Source organism: Passer domesticus, unplaced genomic scaffold (genome assembly GCF_036417665.1).
Source record: "Passer domesticus isolate bPasDom1 unplaced genomic scaffold, bPasDom1.hap1 HAP1_SCAFFOLD_98, whole genome shotgun sequence".
Classification (NCBI taxonomy): domain Eukaryota; kingdom Metazoa; phylum Chordata; class Aves; order Passeriformes; family Passeridae; genus Passer; species Passer domesticus.
The window spans coordinates 123,232-143,838 of NW_026990192.1; the positions used below are offsets into that span (position 1 = coordinate 123,232).

Consider the following 20,607-nt stretch of genomic DNA (forward strand, 5'->3'; position numbering starts at 1 on the left):
AAGTTTCCTGCCTTGCTTTGGTGGCATGGCTGCAGGGGCCAGTGCAGTGAGAGCCCCCTCTGTGCTGGTGACAGCTCAGCTCTTGGGGACGCGGCTGTGCCCCAGCCCAGGAGCAGCAGCAGTGGCCAGCGGCAGCAGTGGTGTCAGTGGGACCCCCTGTGCACAGGGACCCCCAGCCGCGGGGTGGCCGTGGCAGCAGCCCCAGGGAGCTCCAGCCCCGGGATCCCGGAGCAAGTGGAAATCCCAACTATGCAAATGCTGCCTGTACCCAAAGGAATGACAAAGAGAAGTGAGGTTTTAAAAAGAAGCAGTATTTATTTGCCAAAGATCGGCAAACACGAGTATTTACAGAACATCTTTCATTACAACAATCCTTATAACAACAACAATAACAATCTACAGAACATATTTACATGGGATCCTATGGACTAACAATCTTTGAAACATAATTACAGAGAACTTCTAACCGCAGAACATATTTACAGAATTCTTCTACTGTTTCAAACATATTTACAGAGGCATCACATCGGTGACCATCATCGGCATCAGTCCTGGAAGAAAGGAAGCAGCAAGCTGGACTCTGCTGCTGGCACTAAACCCAGCTGTGCTAACAGCAGGGCCTCAGGGGCTGGGAGAGGGCTGGCAGGGCTGGTGTGGCCCCAGGCAAGTGCAGGGCAGGCCAGGGCTGGTGCTTGTGGCAGCACAATCCAGGCCCCCTGCGGGCAGCGTGTCCCTGAGCGGGGCCATCCAGCCCAGCCCCAGCCTGGCGTCAGGGCAGCCACTGTGTCTGTGGGCAGGGCATGGAGAGCATCTGCCTTTCTTACTTGTGGGGCTCCAACTTCATCCAAGGACCATGGGCTCCTCCTCATCTTCCTCATCCACTTCCATCTCCTCGATGTCATCCTCCACATCTACTTCCATGTCCTCAACCTGCTCTTCCACGTCCACCTCCATCATCTCTTCCTCAGCCTGCACCATGTCCACTTCCATTTCCTCCACAATGTCTCTGGCAGTCTGCAAGAGACAGCACAATCTCACAGTGGGGTTCCTGTCCCACACCATCCATTGCCACGTGGCTGCAGCCTGCTCAAGCACGCTGCCTCCTCCCTGGAATGGCACTGTACCTCCACTGGAGCAGCAGTGCTCATCCTGCTGGGATTGGTGCTCCAGAGCAGGCAGCAGGAAAAGGCCAGGCAGCAGCAGCAACAGCTGAGTGCTGACGGGCAGAGCGCAGAGCGAGCGCCAACTGAGCGCTGGCAGCAGGCAGAGTGTCTGCTGTGGTGGTTTCCAGGTGCTGGACGTTCCACCTGGAACACTGTGGGAGCTGTGATGTCACAGAAGTTTCAGGGCCGCTCCACACTGGGAGGTGGGCATGGTAGAATGATGAAATCCTTGAATGGTTTGGCTTGGAAAGGACCCTAAAGATCATCTGGTTCCAAGCTGAGCAGCCTCCCAGCACAGCAGGTTGCTGCGGCCCCTGTCCAAGCTGGCCTTGGATGTTCCCTGGCATGGGGCATGCACAGGCTCTCTGCGCTGGTCCCTGTGCCAGGTGCAGGCTGCAGCTTCCCCCAGGCTGAGGCACTGGGATGCTCCGGTGCCCTGGGCTGTGGGGCCATCTCCACATCTCTGCTGCTCTCCAGGCTTCCCGGGAAACACTGCATTCTTCAGCCAGATTCCTGAAGAGGAGGGATATCGAACAAATGCTACAGGTGGATCAGACATGGAGGTTTGGCGAGGCCCTGGTAAGGACGACCGATAATCCCCAGCCTCAGCCTGGAGAAGGCCCCTGAGCGCGGTGCTCAGTGCGCGGGGCTGGCAGCTGTGCCCCTGCCCGCTGCTGCACCCAGAGGCGGCGCGGGCTCTTCTCCAGGCTGCTGTGGTCCCGAGCCGGGTGCCCATGGAGCCCCGGCGCGGCGGGGCTGCGGGGCGGCCCCGCGGCTCCCCGGGCAGCAGCCGGCCCTCTGCCCCCTGCGGAGCCCGGCGCCAGCGGCTGCTGGCCGCGCCTCAGGGCTGTGCGGGTAGGGGAGGCCGGGGCTGGGCGCAGGGAGCGCCCGCCACAGGGGCTGAGCCCGCGCCAAGCCTTCCCTGCTGCCGCTCTCTGCAGCTGGCAGAGGACACAAGCCGAGCGGCCGAGCAGCTGCGCCGGGCCCTGCGCTACCTGGAGAGCCCCCAGGAGCCCCTGCGAGAGGCGGCCATCAGGTTCATGGGTGAGCCCCGAGGCCAGGCTTCCTCCCCGGCCCGCCGCAGCTCGGCCCCAGCCCCGCCCGCTGCCCCGGCAGCGCCATCCGGGCCCGGCGCCGTGGAGCCCCGCCTGGCCCGGGCGCTGCTGCCGCCCTCTGGCAGCCGTGCCCTTGGGCGGCAGCGTGCGGCAAGGGCCCGGGCTGAGCCCTGCCGGGCCAGCAGGGCGTGTGGCCGCAGCGCTGGCAGCGCCACTGGCAGGGAGCTGTGCCGCTGCCGCCGTGACAGGCTCTGTGTTCACAGGGATGGCCGGGCGGCACCTCAGGGGGAAGACGGAAGAGCTCCAGGTCATCTGTGATGGTGAGTGAGGGCAGTGGGCTGACAACTTGAGTTGGCCATGGGGGATCTGCAGGGTCTGCCCCATCTGCAGAGGTCTCTGGTGCCTGTGCAGATGAGGGGTGGTGTGGGCAGAGCACACTGAGATTTCAAGGGCACATGGGGTTTCATGGCCAGCAGCTTTGGCCTGATCCCTCCTGGACATGGAAATTGCCGCCCGGGATGACCTTCGCAGGGGGCTCTCTTCCGCTCCCCACAGATGCAGGATGTGACCTTGGTTCTGTTGCTCTCTCTTGCAGCCCTTGAAGAAATGGCATTTGACAGCAATCCTGCCATCAGAAACCTTGCAATAGAAACTGGGTTCGTTCTCCAGGCCATACAGAGAGCTCCCTCCTCCACATGGCGTAAAGTACCAGATCAATTCTTCCTTGCATGGAAGAAATGGCCTTGTCTCTGCCACAGAGCCTTGCTGTGCTGCTGGAGCTCTGTGGAGGGCTGATTTGGAAGGCTCTGTCTGCTGGGGCCATTTGAGAAGGATTTTCTTTTTCTTCAAGATTTTTTTTTTTCTTTTTCTTTTTTTTTTTTTGTTTTTGTTCAATGTGGCATTCACGATCTCTGAACAGAGAGGGACATAATTTTCTCTCACAGGATTTTTTTTGGAGAAGCACAGAAAAAGAGAAAAGAATTTTTGTCTCTACTTGCTGCTTCAGTTGTTTTTGGACATATGGAATAGTTTAGGAAGATTTTTTTTACCTGAAGTGATTTTTCAGTTGGATCCTGATGAGGTTTTTTTTTTCCTTGGCAGTTGGGAAAAAGCTGTGTCCTGACTGTCTGGAGACAGTCACGGGTTTTTCTTTAGTCTCTTTTAGTATCTCTTTAATATTGTCTAGTATAATGTAATGTAGTTTAGTTTTAATAAAGCAATTGTTCAGTCTTCTGAAACAATGGAGTCAAATACCAATCATTTGCCGCGCTGGGGACTCCCTGCATTCGATAAGTGGTGACTTCTGACGTTGGCTGAAGAACCAGGAGCTGGATGGATCCAATTGGGTTTGCAGGTGAGGCTGAACACGAAAAGGTTTGCTGAACACTGACGGAGAGTGTCCGGTGTTCCTTTGGTGAGTCATGAGATGGGAGATGCCACTTAGACCTTCTCTTGGACCCTGCGGGACCCTGCACAGCCCGTTGTGGCCAGTCACTTTGGCTTCCTGGAGAAGGTACTGTTAACCCTTCTCCTCCCGACAATAGCATTGCCCTCCACGAGAAATGGAGTGACGGTTGGGAAGAGGTGCCTTCAGAAATGGAAGTTCAATTTTCTCCATTAGAGGAGGACACTATTGGAGTGTGGAGGTTTCTGCCTCTGCACTACAGAATTCCTGTGTTGGAGGAAGATGTCTATGAGTTTTTCAGATGGGCAAAAGCTCATGGGTTTTCATGGATTTGCAGTTCTCGCTGGATTCCAGGGCTTGGCAACCCCTGGATCTTGACTTTTGGAGGAACACATGCGGGCTGAGGAAATTTCTCGGGAGTTCCCACTCAGTGCATCACTTTCCTCCATTGTGAGGAAGAGAACCTCGTTGGAGAAGCGCCTTACCCCAGGCTGGTGGCCATCAGGCCCCTCGCCACAGCTGGACCAAATTGTCCAGGGACAGTCTCCACTGGTTTTCCCCACCTGCATGGGGCGGGGGGAGCAGCTTTGCGCATGGCTCAGAAACAGTTTTTTTCTGTCTCCCTGGAGCATGCACAGGAAGGACCAAAGCCTTCAGCAGCTGCGCTTTATGGGTCAACAATTATTTTGAGTGGAGCAGCCGTCATCCCTTCTTCATCACTTTCACCAGAGCTGGAGGGACTTTTGCCATCTCCATCCCCTCCTTTTTCCCTCAGTGTGGCGTGTGGATCTGCCCCGCCGCTGGATTCCCCCGCCTCTGTGCCCCAGGAGGGTGCAAAGCTGCCCCCGCCCCCGACAAGAGAGCGGACGGCTCCGCAACGGCAGCCGGCAGCCCCGTGCTGGGGAGCACATCCAGTCCCCCTGCATCGCGGCCAGCAATTGATTTCACGACATGGGAGCCTGCAGTGCCGGCAGGAACACCCGCTGCAGGCCCTGCCGATTCCGCCGCCTCCGCCACTCCCGGCACCGCTCCCCACTGTTGCCCTCGGGTTGCCAGCAACGCTCCGGCAGTGGCGAAGGCTCTGCCAGCGCCGCCCTCCCTGAACCGGGAAAATCTGCAGCGGCGATTCCTCGCGCCTGTGTCCGCCGCACTGGTGGCGGCTGCCGCTCTCTCCGAATACCACGCTGCAGGGGAAAAACCCCTGCAACCGGTGGACGCTGCAACCTGCACTCCATGATCTGCCCCTTCAGCGGCTGCTCTCTGACCCCCACCGCGTTCAAGCGGAGGTGCCACTCCGCAGCTGTTTGTCCGTGCCTCCAGACTGACAACTCTGGCACTCAGTGTTTTTCTGGGAACAGCATTTTTCTCTGACCAGTACTTGCTTGGTCGGGGGGTTCCCTGATCTGTGGGGTGCCCACCGGGGCTCAGGGCACCTCACCCCTCCAGCAGGAGGGGCCATTTCTGAGAAAGCTGCCAGCTCGTACTGGAGTTCCAGCACGTGTGCCACAGCAGAGCTCAGTGGTGGATTCACTTCATTCAAGGCACGATAGTCCACAGTCAATCTCCATTCTCTGTCAGACTTTTGTACAGGCCAGATGGGACTGTTGAAGGGTGAGTTGGTTTTGCTGACCACCCCTTGGCTCTCCGGTTCACGGATCATTTTGTGCATGGGGATCACAGCATCTCGATTGGTTCAATACTCCCGGCAGTGCACCATCGAGGTGGCAATTGGTACTTGTTGCTCTTCCACCTTCAGGAGTCCTTCTGCAGATGGGTTTTCTGATATCCAGGCAAGGTGTTCAACTGCTTAATGTTCTCAGCCTCTACAGCAGCTATTCCAAAAGCCCACCTGCGTCCCTTTGGGTCTTTGTGATAGCCCTTCCGGAGGAAGTCTATGCCCAGAATACACGGGGCCTCTGGGCCGGTCACAATAGGATGTTTCTGCCACTCCTTCCCAGTCAGGCTCACCTCATCTTCCAACAGGATCACCTGCTGTGATCCCCCCCGTCACCCCAGCAGTGGAAACGGGTTCTGCCCCCACATGGCCTGATGGGATTAGAGTACACCGTGCACCAGTGCTGACAAAAGCCTCTTATTTCTATGGCTCTGGTGTGCTAGGGATCCACACAGCCCAAAAGCCTGCTGTGTTCTGAGTAATTTCTAAAGGGCAGATAGAGATAATTATGGGACCAAACCTGAGATAAATGTTAGGGGAAAGAAAGAAAGAACACTTGGGGGGGTAAAATCTCAGGTTATCTGCCTTCCCACCACCTTGTCCCTTGCCCCAGCAGGGGAGCTTTGCCCTCCCTGTCCCCAGCCAGCCCAGCCTGGGCACCTCAGGGCTGTCCCCAGCCTCCTGCTGAGGCCCGGCCTCGAGGGCTTCTGCCGCAGGCCTGGCAGATGCTGTGGGGAAGCGCCAGAGCAGCCAGGTGCCAGGAACAAGGTGGCTGCCTGGGGGCTGCTTGTGGCCTCTGACACCCAATTCCTCAGAACTTCCCAGTGCTCCAGCCCCTCAGGAGCCTTCTGTTGTTCTGCCAATTGACAGAGGCGATTTAAAGGACACCTCATGGGAAATCATGTTCTTATTTTACTGTGAATATTAAGGAACCACAGTGAAAGATGATACATTCAATAAAAATGTGTGCTTGGTTTTAGTGAGAAGCAAAAACAAGCAAGGCAGTGCACCTCAATCAGTACTGTAAGAGAGAAAGAAGAGTGATTTAGAAAGATGCATCATCAATTGCCTAAATTGTTTATCATCTTGTAGATCCTCAGTTGCTGGGGTGCCCTGTTTTGCACCAAGGACCTGGAGAACCATTCCCAGCAATTGGGAAAATCCTAGGTGGTCCATCCACCCATAAATGAGGTCTCCAAATTTGCTCTGAAAGTGGGTCAAGCTTTTATAGGCCAAAAAGAGCAAGTCCAAGTGACTTGATTATATTTTTAGCCCAGAAACACCTGGAGCTGATGGCACACTTCACAACCAGCAGGGGACACAGCTCGGCCAAAGGCCAGACCTCTGCTGTGAGGGTTTCCCCTAAACTGCCCTTCAAACAAACCTCCATTCATGTCTGTTGCGAAAATTTCTTAAAACGATGCATTTCTGCCACATAATTACACAGGGTTATGTGACAGTTTCTAAAGCAGCTGGTTTGGAGTCAAACAGCCAGAATTAAGAGTCCTTGTCATCTATTTGTAGCTACATCACACTTAGGGGGATTTGAAGGAGTTTGGAATGAGTTAGAGACTGGACCTCTGAGTTTTTTAGATGATGCCATTTCTTTTTCTTATCTTTGACACAGACAGGAAGGGTGAGTTTGGATCACATCTCCACTGTATGGCCCACAAGGTCACAAGACTTCTTGTTACAAGACCTTTTAAGCTTTACTTGATCAATAAAACACTGCCAACAAGGATATGTATGTTTTGGACCCAATCCTTCAACATTTCGTCTTACGGATTCATGCTACATTGTAAGCTTCCTTAGCCAATCATGTTATGGCACACAAACCTACAGCACTGCATTCTCCACTTCTTGTTTACCTTTGTAAATACTTTTATTTTTTCTACATCTTAAAGTCTATAACTTTAAACTTTCCTCCACTGAGCTTCATGTGTCACTGCTATGAACTCTAAATCTACATTCTTGCTTCCAGCACCTAAATTTGGAAGCCTTTTCCAAGGTCTCAGATCAAATCCTCTGTTAAATTCTAAGCTTTGCTTACAAGACCAAAGGTCTGAGAATTCCCTACATTTCGGGTTCCAACAGCACTGATGCAGTGAGTTACAGAGTGCCCAGGACCTGTCTTGTAAGTCAACTCCGTCAGGAACAAGGCGGCTGCCAGGGGGCTGCTCATGGCCTCTGACACCCAATTGCTCAGGGCTTCCCAGTGCCCCAGCCCCTCAGGCTCTCCCCCAGCCCGGCCAAGCTGCCCGGCAGCAGCGCCGCAGCCCCACAGGAGCTCCAGAGGAGCCCCAGCCAGAGGCACCTGGGAGCCCTCAGCAATGCAGCCAGCAGCACACGGCCAGGAGGACACGGATGGCGTTTCCTGCCTGCCACAGGCCTTGTGGCCATCTCCAGGCACCGCTCCAGCAGGGATCCCCGCAGCTCCGGCCCTGCCCACCCGCTCTGGCGGCAGCACAAAGGCTTCAGCAGAACCACCACAGGCCAAGGGGCTTCTGGCCATTGTCCCTGCAGCACTGCACGCCTGGGCAGCTGGCTGAGTGCAAGCACCATTTTCCCCCTTCAGGGACCCCTCAGCTTGCTCTTCTGCTGAGCACAAGCATCTTTTTCACCGTTTCCTCTCTCTTGCCATGCAGATCCTGGGCAGCAAAGAAAAGCTCCTGGGAGTCTGTGAATTATAACACATTCTATATTTACAGAAATTCAAAAGAGAAAAAAAAAAAAAAAGAAAAATCTTAAAAGATAAAGGAAAATTCCCACTGGCTAGGGTTGCCCCCACCAAGTGTGCCTTGCCCATCAGTTCTCCTCAGAGCTCTGACAATGCAGCCAGCCGAGCCCTGACAGACGAGGCCGACTCTTCCATGCCCTGCGCAGCTGATCTTGCAGCCTCTGGAAGATGGAATAGTGCCCACGCTGAATTGCCCGGAGGACATGCAGTGTTTGAAGTGCCAGCTCTGACACGGCACTGCTCATATCCTCCGTCAGGAGTTCAAGGGCCGCATGAGAGAGGAACAGAGCCACAGTCAGATCCCGGATCTGCACAGAGACGAGGAGAGCCCCCTGCCAGGGCCATCCCAGCCGGCTCTTGCCATGGCCAGGAGGGAGCAGGGACCAAGGGCATCAGCCCAAAGCTGCTGGCCAGGAATGCCCCACATGGCCCTGAAACCTCTGTGCGTTCAGCCCACGGGAGCAGAGCCCTCCACAGCCGGGGCAGGGCTTGCAGGTCTCCATGCCAGTCCCTGCTGTCAGCCCGCTGCCCTCACTCACCACTGCAGATCATCAGGAGCTCTCCTGGCTGCCCCCTGAGGTGCCGCCCGGCCATCCCTGTGAACACAGAGCCTGTCACGGCGGCAGCGGCACAGCTCCCTGCCAGCGGCGCTGCCAGCGCTGCGGCCACATGCCCTGCTGGCCCGGCAGGGCTCAGCCCGGGCCCTTGCCGCACGCTGCCGCCCAAGGGCACGGCTGCCAGAGGGCGGCAGCAGCGCCCGGGCCAGGCGGGGCTCCACGGCGCCGGGCCCGGATGGCGCTGCCGGGGCAGCGGGCGGGGCTGGGGCCGAGCTGCGGCGGGCCGGGGAGGAAGCCCGGCCTAGGAGCTCACCCATGAACCTGATGGCCGCCTCTCGCAGGGGCTCCTGGGGGCTCTCCAGGTAGCGCAGGGCCCGGCGCAGCTGCTCGGCCGCTCGGCTCGTGTCCTCTGCCAGCTGCAGAGAGCGGCAGCAGGGAAGGCTTGGCGCGGGCTCAGCCCCTGTGGCGGGCGCTCCCTGCGCCCAGCCCCGGCCTCCCCTGCCTGCACAGCCCTGAGGCGCGGCCAGCAGCCGCTGGCGCCGGGCTCCGCAGGGGGCAGAGGGCCGGCTGCTGCCCGGGGAGCCGCGGGGCCGCCCCGCAGCCCCGCCGGTTCTTAAGGCTGTTCTTACCAACACCTCGGCAAACGCCAACAGCTCCTCTGCCTCCACCAGCTCTTTGAGATCCCTCCTCTTCAGGAACCCGGCCGCACAATGCAGCGTTTCCCGAGAAGCCTGGAGAGCAGCAGAAACCCAGAGATAGCCCCACAGCCCAGGGCACAGGACTCACATCCCTGTGCCACAGCCTGGAGGAGGCTGCAGCTCGGGATGTGAGCAGGGCAGCCGGCAGCCCAGCCCCCTGCCAGGGGGACACCAGCAGCCCACGAGTCCTCACCTCGGCCACATGCTGATTCTCATCGTGGCAGTGGAAGAAGAGTGCAGGAAGGTTCTGGCACACCACTGACTTAAGAGGCTTTTTTCCCTCCTCTGCTACCAAATCCATCACCTTGAAGAAGAGGTCAAGGGAGAGCAGCTGCACATGGCTGTTGTCCTGAATGAAAGAAAGAAACTCAGCGCCATCTACTCCAGGCCCACCTGAAGAGTACAAAAATCCACAGTGCACAAAGTTTCAGGGCAGCACCCAGTGCCCGAGGCTGGGGATACAAAGCCTTACGTGGTCGAAGAGCAGCAGGAGAGCCTCAGCCAGCTTCGGGGCAGTGGTGCTGGATACCAGCATGTCTTTGCTCTTGAGCAAATTAGTGAACACAGAGAGCGTCATGCCGACCAGCTCTCCGTCTGCATCACCCAGCAGCTCCAGAAGGCTTGGAGACAGAGTGCCCATTCTCCTGGCCTGTGTGGAACACAATGCTGTGCTGGGAAGCACCAGCCTGGCACTGCAACCCCACCCTGCTGCTGCAGGGCCCACAGGCCAAAGGCCTGCCCCAAAGCAGTGGGGCAGGTGAGGCAGGAGAGCTGGGAGCAGCTGCCTCAGCTGCTGAAGCCCTGCCAGCCCATGGGGCTGCTTTCCCCAACGCAGCTTCAGCCGCTGCCCCTTCTCACCATCAAGGGATCCTTGCTGAGCACCACAAGGCCTCTGAGCGCCAGGCGACGCCTCTCCCTGCACTCGTTCCTCAGGTGCCTTGACATGATCTCCAGGATGCTGTCAGCACATTCCCTCATGTGCAGGCACTCGAGGACCTGAAAGGCACAGGGCAGTGACAGGGCACCCGGCCAGCAGGAGCCTGGAACCGCACAGGGCTGGGCCCAGGCAGCAGCACAGGGCACGGGCACCGTCCCAGGCAGCTGCGGCTACGAGAGGGCAGAGAGCTGGGAGGCAGCTCAGCCAGGCAGCGCTGGCCTTCAGGCTCACCTCCACAAGGAACGCCAGGCCGGGCAGATCCCAGTGTGGCTCCTCCCTGCTGAGCAGCCCAAGCAGGCGCAGAGCAATCCCAGAACACAAGGAGAGGGAGACACGGCGCATCTCTCTGGAAGGGGAAAAAAGACACCAAGAGCCTGAGGTGGGGGGACCAAACCTTGCCCAGGACTGACTCACAGAGGTCTGGTCTTTGCCCAGCATCCCTAGAGAGGATGTGAGCGCTGTGGGAGGTGGCCCCTTCTGGGCACCCTCCTCTCCCAGCCTTTTCCAGTCTCCTTGGCCGTCCCTTGGTGACAAGGCCCTCTGGCCCATGACCACAGGGACTGTGTGGGGCACCCGGGCACAGGGCACAAATGCTGGGGGCAGTGTGGAGGAGAAGGGGGTCTCACCTGGCCAGCAGACCCACGGCATAGTGCTGGGTGTGAGCACACAGCAGCGTGTCCCAGCCACACTTACGCTCCATAGCCATCACCTCCTGGTCACACTCCAGTCGGCAGAGCAGAGCCTTCATGGCCTGCACTGCAAACCTGTGTGCAGAGCAAAGCCCAGGTCACACTGGGAGCACTGGCACTGGCCACAAGGGCAGGGGAAGGACAGGAGGACTGGGACCTGCTGGGCTTGCTGGGAAGGCGGTGTTCCTCCTGGCACGCTCTCCAGAAGTTTTCAACTTCCTCTGGTGGCATCTGCTGCTGTGTGGTGATGACAACATGGAAGAGCAGAGCCACAAACAGGCGGGAGGAATGAAGGATCATGGCCTCATGGCATTTAGGCACAATGACCCAGATCACCAGAGTTGCCTGCAGAAGAAGCAGCCCAAGAAGACAGCGCTCAGTGCCCTGGTGTCCATGGGGCAGGGCCCAAGGGCAGATGCAGGGGGAGCAGTGGGCCTAGTGCCCCCTGAGTCTGCCCCTAGACCAAGTTTCATCCCAGCGACTGAGGCAGGGAGAGGATGGAGAGCTGCTGGAGAGGCAACCAGGTGGCAAGCAAAGGCCAGTTCCAGAAACTCACAGCCAGGGCAAAAACGTCCTTGTTGTCCCCATCGGAGGTGCATGTGCTGTGCACAGGCCAATCCTCCATCACACAGAGCAGTGTTGCCAGCACCTTCTCCATTGTTGGTTGTGATGAGCCTATGGCTCTCCACATCATTGCAGAAGCTCTGTGGGATCAGGGCTCTGTGTCAGGGGAATCTCAGTCACAGTACCATGCCCTGTGCAGCTGTGGGGGCACAGGTGACTGAGCCCCGGTGCCCTGAGGGGCAGGGAGGGAGCATTGGCAGCAGGCTGGGCAAAGAGAGGGGCCCGAGGGTCCTGGAGCTCTCTACCTGTCTGGCAGAGCCCATTGGACAGGCTGTGATGGGCCACGGGCACTAAAGGCTGGTGAGCCCTGAGTTCTCAAGGCTCGTGGGCCCCGTACCTGTCACACGTTGGGGCACAGTGCAGGAGGGTCAGCGCCACGTCTGCAGGGTGTTCCTCAGCCAGCCTCACAATGTCACTGTGCAGCCTGGCATCCACAGTGACGTGGGACATGAGATTCTGGTGGATGTTCTTCACCATGGCTGGCACCTGGAGGAGGCATGGGGAAGACCTGGAGCGCTGTCTATGGGAGCAACTTCCCCAGGTTCCCCCCAAGAAGTGCCTCCCTTCCCGTCACAATCTACTGGCCTCAAAGGCTGAGGGGGCCCAGTGACCGAGGCTTGAGGGGACACACGGCCCTGGGAGGCCTCCAGTCCTGGCCCCAGGCTGCTTACCTGCTGCTGATAAGGAACAGCACTGTCCTGGAAAAAATCCACAGTGGAAGCACAAATCTCAGGAGAAGTGGGCATGGCTCCAGTATTTTTCAAGGCCTCAATCTCTTCATTGTCAGTGTTTTTTATGACTCCATCCTCAGTCACTGATGTGGGAAGAGCCTGTGGCCAGGTTTCAGTCCCTGAGGTGTCCAAGTCTTGCGAGAGCCCAGCTGAATCTGGGCTGACATCAGGCTCTGCTTGGAGCTGGGTCAGCCCCGAGTCAGGCTCAGCTGGGCCCTCAGCTGCTGTGGTGTTGGTCTTTCTACGCCGAATGTGCGGGAATTTTCGGAACACCTGCCAAAGAATAAAGGACAGGGAAGCCAGGAATGCTCCAAGTGTAGTGCTTGGCTGAGCAGGGACAGCAGGCCCAGCCCAGGTGGGCATGGCTGCAGGTACCTGCGCTGTTCTGCGGAAGTGGCCACGGCTGGATTGCTGCTCTTGTGTGCGCTCCATGGCTGCATCTGGCAAAGAGCGAGCACAGCCAGAGCTGAGGGGCTGTGGGAGAGGCCGGAGAACACAGCCCAGCCCTGCGCTCCCCAGGCAGGGACAGCCCCGGGATGCCCCAGGGGGATGGGGCACGGCCACTGCGGGGTGTCTGCCTGGGCCCTCTTCCGTCCTGTCCATGGGCATGTCCCCAGGGGATGGGATGCCTTGGGATGGGATGGGATGGGATGGGATGGGATGGGATGGGATGGGATGGGATGGGATGGGATGGGACGGAATGGGGCCAGGCTGGCTGCAGGCTCCAGTCCTACGGCCCAGCTCTGCCACTCACCGTCCTGCAGTGTCTGGATCTGCGCTGGCTCTTCAAGTTGCTCTCCTGAAGCAGCTCCAGGGCCTTTCTTATTTTTCCCCCGGAAGCATTTGAACAGGCTGAAAAATCTGCCTGCCATTCCACCTTCCAGCCTTGAAGGCACCTTCTAGAGAGATGCCTCAGGATATTGCCAAGTCAGCAATTTCAGTTGTGCCTTGAAGATTTCTGAGACAGAGAGGTCTCAGGGTAGCTGCAGGACAGCAAGTCCTGCACTCTAGTCTTGGGCGCTCCTGCCACAATGACAGGAGATTCCTGGTAAATTACTCAGGTCAGCAAGTCCCACAGTCTGGCCTCGAGGTCAGCTGCAGGAACAACACCTCAGAAAAGCTCCGGGTCAGGTATGAATGAGTGCGCTGTGCGGGGGCTCCTCACAGCACCGCTCTGTCCCGTCCTGTCCCGTCGCCTGCTCTGAGCGCTGTGGAGTGTTCTTGTCACCACCAGCTCCTATGTCACCACGTGTCACAAAGGACACACTCCTCCATTCCATGCCACGGTGACCGTGCTGCAGCGTGTCACAAAGGGCCCTTGCACACACTGCCACCTGCCCTGGGGCCGCCCCCAGCCCACCCAAAGTGGCCCTGGTTGGAAGGAATCCCTGGCCCCAAGTGTCTAAGGCAGCCCGACAGGATCTTTAGGAAGGGCTCAGCCCATCAGCAAACGCTGCCCTGCTCTGCAGGCTCAGGGCAGCAGAAGGAGCCCCCAGGGCTGCCGAGGCAGCCGCGCTGGCAAGGGCACGGGGCCTTCCACGGAAGCTGGCACGGCCTCCTTGGGACACGTCCCGGCTGCTGGCCATCCTAAACCCGCGGCTGTGACAGGCACAGGGAACGTGTGGGCCAGGGCACCAATGCTGCTCTGAGCCCTGGGGCCCGGGCAGCGTTGCCATCAGCAGGTGTGGCAGAGTGCCCACCCAAGCAGAGCTGCCACCCCCCGAGCCCTGGCAGCACTGCTGCCCCTCTCCTGCCCCAGAGACCTGTGCCCCGGGGGGCTTGTGTGCCACAGGGAGCCAAAGCCCACGTGCACTGGGGGCTGTGCTTCTCCCTGCAGGGGCTGTTGGCAGCAGCACCTGGAGCACTGCTGCACCACTTGGTGTCTGTGAGAAGGCAGAGGCTGTTAGTCAGTCCTGAAATGATTTGCTCATGGAAGGGATTGGCAGTAGCACCACAACACCATCAGCTGCTGAGTTTCCCTGGACAATTGGATTTTTCAGGGGCACTGTAGTGTTTCATTGTGATCTTCTGTCAGCTCTTCTGGGAAAAACACTAGCCCAGTCTGTGATGTTCAGTGCTCCATTTGCTGTGTGTCTGTCTATGTCTTAGCTGATGCAAAGCAAATATTTCCTCCAGATCCAAAGAGCTGTGCCTGAAAATTCACAGAGCTACATCCATTTCTGATTTTTTTAAAAAGTTTTCCAGAGCCCGCTGATAATTTTCAAGGTTTTCAGAGAACCACAGAATAATGAGGTTGGAAGACATGTCTAGGATCATCAAGTCCAACCTATGCCCCAACACCTCAATTAGACTATAGCACCAAATGCCATATTCCACCATTTTTAAAACACATCCAAAGATACTGATTCCACCACCTCCCTGGGAAGAACATTCCAGTACTTTATTATTCTTTTGGTTAACTTTTTTTTCCTAATATCCAACCTGTACCTTCCCTGACGTATCTTGAGACTGTGTCCTCTTGTTCTGTCAGTCGCTGCCTGGTGGAAGAGACTGAACCCCCCACCTGTCTACAACCTCCCTTCAGGAAGTTGTAGAGAGCAATAGGGTCACCTCTAAGCCTCCGTTTCTCCAGGCTAAACAACCCCAGTTCCTTCAAACATTCCTCATAGGGCTTGTGTTCCAAGCCCCTCACCAGCCTTGTTGCCCTCCTCTGAACGTGCTCAAGCATCTCAACATCCTTCCTAAACTGAGGGGCCCAGAACTGGACACAGTACTCAAGGTGTGGTCTCACCAGCGCCGAGTACAGGGCAACAATGACCTCCCTGCTCCTGCTGGCCACACAATTCCTACTGCAGGCCGGGATACCATTGGCCTTCTTGGCCACCAAGGCACATTGCTGGCTCATATTCAACCGGCTGTCAACCAGCACCCCCAGGTCCCTTTCCACCTGAACACTGTCCAGCCACACTGTCCCCAGCTTGTTACATTGTAGGGGATTTTTGTGGCCAAAACGTAGAACTCTGGCACTTAGACTTATTAAACTTCATGCTGCTGGACTCTGCCCATCCATCCAACTGATCCAAGTCTCTCTGCAGAGCCCTCCTTCCTTCCAGGAGATCAACACAAGCTCCCAGCTTAGTGTCAGCTGCAAATTTACTAATGAAGGACTCGATGCCCTCATCCATGTCGTCTATAAAAATATGAAATAGGACTGGTCCCAGCACAGAGCCCTGAGGGACAGCACTGGTGACTGGCCGCCAGCTGGATGCAGCACCGTTCACCATCACTCTCTGGTCCGGCCATCCAGCCAGTTCCTAACCCAGCCAAGAGTGCTCCTGTCCAAGCCGTGGGCTGCCAGCTTCTCCAGGAGTGTGCTGTGGGAGACAGTATCAAAGGCCTTGCTGAAGTCTAAATAGACCACATGCACAGCCTTTCCTGCGTCCACCAGGCGGGTCAGCTGGTCACAGAAGGAGACCAGGCTGGTCACACATGGCCTACCCTTCGTAACCCCTGATGACTGGCTCTGATACCCTGGCCATGCTGTAAGTGTTGTGTGATAGCACTCAGTGTGAACTGTTCCATCTTACCTGGTACTGAGGTCAGGCTAACTGGCCTGTAATTGCCAGGATCCGCCTTACCACCTTTTTTGTAAACAGGTGTCACATTGGCCAGTTTCCAATCATCTGGAACCTCACCAGTGAGCCACGACTCCTGGTAAATGATGGAGAGCGGCTTGGCAACCTCATCTGCCAGCTCCCTCCATCACCCTAGGGTGAATCCCATCTGGTCCCATTGATTTTTAAATATCCAAGTGTCCCAGCAGTTCTCTGACTGCCTCCTCTTGGATAATAAGAGGACCATTCTGATCCCTGGCACCACCTACCAACCCTTGAGGACAGTTGTCATGAGGATAAGCTGTCTTACCACTAAAGACTGAGGTGAAGAAAACATTAAGCACTTCCGCCTTTTCCGCATCTTTAGTAACTAGTTTGCCTGCTCCATCCAATAAGGAACCGAGGTTGGTTATACCCTTCCTTTTACCATTAATATATTTGTAAAAACTTTTTTTATTATTTTTAACAGAAGTTGCCAAGTTGAGTTCAAACTGAGCTTTGGCCTCCCTAATTTTTTTTCTACATGCCCTGGCAGCACCCTTAAATAATTCCTCAGAAATCACTCCCTCCTTAAAAAGATGATACATCTTTTTCTTATTTCTAAGTTCCTTCAAAACCTCATTACTCATCCAGACTGGACGTTTGCCTCCTCTACTCATCTTTTGGCACACAGGGACAGTCTGTTCTTGTGCCCTCAAGATCTCTGCTTTGAAGCACACCCATCTCTCCTGGACTCCTTTGTTTTTAAAGGCTGTTTCCCAAGGAATTCTCTGGACAAGTCTTTTAAATAGGCCAAAATCTGCCCTCCGGAAGTCCAGTGTAGAGATCTTATTGATATTCCTCCTTATTTCACCAATTATTGAGAATTCTATAGTTTCATGATCACTATGCCCCAAGCGGCCTACAACCTCCACATCACCTACCAGTCCATCTCTATTTGTAAACAATAGGTCTAACATAGCCCCTCCCCTGGTGGGTTTGCCCACCAGTTGTGACAAAAAGTTATCCTCCACACATTCTAAAAACCTTCTAGATTGCTGTTTTTTTGCTGTATTGAGTTCCCAGCAGATGTCTGGTAGGTTGAAGTCACCTACAAGAACAAGGGCTGATGATCCTGAGACTTTGTTCAGTTGTTTATAGAATAAGTTGTCCACCTCTTCATCCTGGTTGGGTGGACGATAGCAGACTCCCAGTAGGATGTCAGCCTTGTTGGCCTTCCTCTTAATTTTTACCCATAGGGACTCAACTTCATCATCATTAGTCTCAATACCTGTGACATCCAAAACCTCCCTAATATAAAGGGCCACCCCTCCACCTCTTCTCCCTTTTCTGTCTTTTCTGAAGAGCTTGTAGCCATCCAGTGCACTGCTCCAACTATGTGAGTCATCCCACCACGTTTCTGTGATGGCAACTACATCATAGTCCTGCTGATGCACCATGGCCTCCAGCTCTTCTTGTTTGTTACCCATGCTGCGTGCATTGGTATACATGCATCTCAGCTGGGCTGCTGATTTCTCCCCTAACACAGTCTTACCACCCCTGGGCCTGCTTCCAAACAGCCCAGCTGCATCCCCTTCCCCCTTCAAACCTAGTTTAAAGCCCTCTCAATAAGGTCTGCCAGTTCATGAGCTAAAAACCTCCTACCCTTAACAGAGAGATGTACCCCATCTGATTCCAATAGAGCAGGTGCCATAAAGGTTGCTCCATGATCAAAGAATCCAAAATTTTGCCGATAACACCAACCCTTGAGCCATTTGTTAATGATATGAGTTTTCCTATTCCTTTCATTATTTTTCTCTGCCACCAAAGGGACAGAACACTACCTGTGCACCTGTCCTATCAACCACTTGACCCAGTGGCCTAAACTCCCTTTTAATCACCTTGACACTCCTCTTTTCAATCTCATCACTGCCAGCTTGGAGTATCAGCAGTGGGTAATAATCAGAGGACTGAATCAGCCTAGGAAGTTTCTCAGTGATGTTTCGTACCTGGGCCCCAGGGAGGCAGCAGACCTCCCTGTGGGATGGGTCAGGTCGACATACGGGGCCCTCTGTCCCCCTCAGAAGGGAATCACCCATCACGATTACCCTTCTTTTTTTCTTGACATTAGAGGTGGTAATCCTCTTTTTAGGCAAGTCATAACTGGGAGGCTCACTGGGTAGATGATTTTCCTCTAAATCATCTCTCTGGCTGTCTAGATCCAGTGCCTCATACCTATTCTGAAGTGGCACCTGGCTAGGGGATGGGGGGCAGGAGGGGTTTTTTGTTATTACCACCCCGAGCAGGGACCCATTTCCACTCCCCTTCATCTACCAGGTGCCCCTCTATTGCCTGAGAGTGAAAGACACATGAGCCCTCTGACTCCTGGTGGGCCTCCCTTAAAGATGTAAGGGCTGAACTCCACCAGTCTATTTCCTTTTCACTATCCCTGATACTCCTTAACCTTTCAACTTCTTCCCTAAGCTCAGCCACTAGCGAAAGGAGGTCATTCACTTGTTCACACCTCAGGCAGGCCTTCTCCATAACATCCCCTGAAGCCACTGATAAGCTCAAACACTCCGGGCAGGAATGGGTCTGTACGGACACATCCTTTTTGGAGGGCTCTACTTGGTCATATACACTTGTACCAACCACGGATTTTGACCGGGTTAAAACCATTGCTTAGGAGAAAGCCCAAGATCAATCAACCAATAAAACAATACTTCACCAAACTAGCTGGAACCTGCAGCCCTGCCTGCTTGCCCTGCCTGCGCGAACTGCTGTGACCCTGTTTGCCTGCTCCTGTTCACCGCACTCCGGGTCACCGCGCTCCCCAGAGGTCTCTTACAATGGGTCACTCCGGAACAAGGAAGCTCCACCTCCTGCTCCTGAGTGGCTCACAAAGCAATTAAGGTCATTAAAGTCCTTGTGCTATGTCTGTGCTGCTGAGCTGGGCTGGGCTCCTGGCACAGAGGCAGCTCCTGGTAAGCAAGAAGAGCTTCAAAAGCACATTTCTCTTGATGAGCAGCTCTTCTGCCAGCCCAGCAGGGCTGGGGCACTGCCTGCAGCCAGCCCGGGCACAGCCCAGAGGCCCAGAGAGCTTCAATCAGTCAGAGCTGGGAAGGAGCTGAGAAGTGCCTGGGGCAGAATCACTGCCAGCCCTTGGCACAGGAACCTCTGGCTGCAGGACAATGCAGCTGCAGCTCCTGGAGCCATCTCCTAAAGCTGGAACATCCCAATGCCTGCAGACTCTATGAGTACATTCTCTGATTGTCTCTTGTGCAGAGCAGCCAGGGGTGCCCAGGGCTGTCCTGCAGAGCAGGCTCCTGCAGCCCAGGGCGCTGTGCTGGTGCAGGGACTCTGCTGCCTGCCAGGGACAGCTCTCAGCCGGCCCTGGGAGCTGCTCCCAGCACTGGGGGACAAGATCTGGGGGGAAGGAGACAGCTGGTAAGGCTTGGAAGTGTTCTCCTTGTGTGGTGAGGATGCTGCATTGGTAAGGATTGCTCCCAGCATAACATTTAACTGCCGAACATCTACAAGTAGATTATACAGCTAACACAGCTAGTCAGGGGCTGGATAAAAGGGACAATCCTGCTTTTTAAATCTACTGCTGTTGGTTGCCTGGATCGGAAATTCCATATAGATGTTAATCTCAGTTCAGGTGAAGAAAAATAAAAACAATTTTCTCAAATCTGAACAAACCAGGCAGTGACAGCAATCACCACAGTTCACTTTAAAGGCAGCATCAGTGTCACTTTTCCAGCCTGCTCAGGGTTGCTCTGATGTTGCCATCAGAGCCTGCAGAGCCAGAGCTGTCCCTGGGCAGTGCCAGAGCTGGGAGGGGTCTGCAGGGCAGAGCTGAGCCCCCAGGGCTGGGCTGGGCTCTGGCAGCACTGGCAGGGCCCAGCCCTGGGCACAGGGACCATCTCAGGCAGGGACAGCTCCAGGCAGCAGAGCCCTGGGCAGGCAGTGGGGGGAAAGTGTCCCCAGCCCGTGCTGGGATATTTAAAATCCTCTCCTAATGCAACTATTCTATGATTAATTTTTATAGAGATCCGCATGCCAAGGCACCACAAATGTCCAACAGCAGCTCCATCAGCCACTTCCTCCTGCGGGCATTGGCAGACACGCGGCAGCTGCAGCTCCTGCACTTCTGCCTCTTGCTGGGCATCTCCCTGGCTGCCCTCCTGGGCAACAGCCTCATCATCAGCGCCGTAGCCTGCGGCCACCACCTGCACACGCCCATGTTCTTCTTCCTGCTCAACCTGGCCCTCAGCGACCTGGGCTCCATCTGCACCACTGTCCCCAAAGCCATGCACAATTCCCTCTGGGACACCACCACCATCTCCTACACAGGATGTGCTGCACAGCTCTTTTCATTTCTGTTCTTCATGTCAGCAGAGTATTTCCTCCTGACCATCATGTGCTACGACCGCTATGTGTCCATCTGCAAACCCCTGCACTACAGAACCCTCCTGGGCAGCAGAGCTTGTGCCCACATGGCAGCAGCTGCCTGGGCCAGTGCCTTTCTCACTGCTCTGCTGCACACAGCTGTCCTGGCTTGTAAAATAAGCATGTATTCTATTTTGCCATCTGTTGGGGGTTAGGCAGTTTTTTCTTATCTCTTTCAGGAACAATGACACTGCCCGGAAGACAATGTCCTGCTAATGGGCTATATAATGTCCTGGCTTGTAAAATAAGCATGTATTCTTTTTTGCCATCTGTTGGGGGTTCGGCAGTTTTTCTTATCTCTTTCAAGAACAATGACACTGCCAGGAGGAT

At 55.7% G+C, this 20,607-nt stretch overlaps 1 protein-coding gene and 2 long non-coding RNA genes across 3 annotated transcripts; 1 reads left to right on the plus strand and 2 right to left on the minus strand.

Moving 5' to 3' along the window:
• Nucleotides 1-295: 295 nt before the first annotated feature.
• On the minus strand, nucleotides 296-1,275 carry LOC135293282 (uncharacterized). The gene is made up of 3 exons (XR_010355376.1): nucleotides 1,125-1,275; nucleotides 825-1,014; nucleotides 296-551 (listed from the first exon to the last, which is right to left on the minus strand). It is a non-coding gene; the product is annotated as an uncharacterized LOC135293282 (long non-coding RNA).
• A 9,574-nt stretch (nucleotides 1,276-10,849) lies between these two features.
• Nucleotides 10,850-13,474, minus strand: LOC135293272 (maestro heat-like repeat family member 5). Its single transcript, XM_064407265.1, has 7 exons — nucleotides 13,026-13,474; nucleotides 12,647-12,711; nucleotides 12,212-12,544; nucleotides 11,878-12,026; nucleotides 11,473-11,620; nucleotides 11,078-11,261; nucleotides 10,850-10,983 (listed from the first exon to the last, which is right to left on the minus strand). Exons 1-7 carry the CDS (start codon nucleotides 13,141-13,143, stop codon nucleotides 10,850-10,852), a joined length of 1,131 nt encoding a protein of 376 aa, XP_064263335.1. The 5' UTR covers nucleotides 13,144-13,474.
• A 626-nt stretch (nucleotides 13,475-14,100) lies between these two features.
• On the plus strand, nucleotides 14,101-18,560 carry LOC135293283 (uncharacterized). The gene is made up of 2 exons (XR_010355377.1): nucleotides 14,101-15,774; nucleotides 15,889-18,560. It is a non-coding gene; the product is annotated as an uncharacterized LOC135293283 (long non-coding RNA).
• Nucleotides 18,561-20,607: the final 2,047 nt, after the last annotated feature.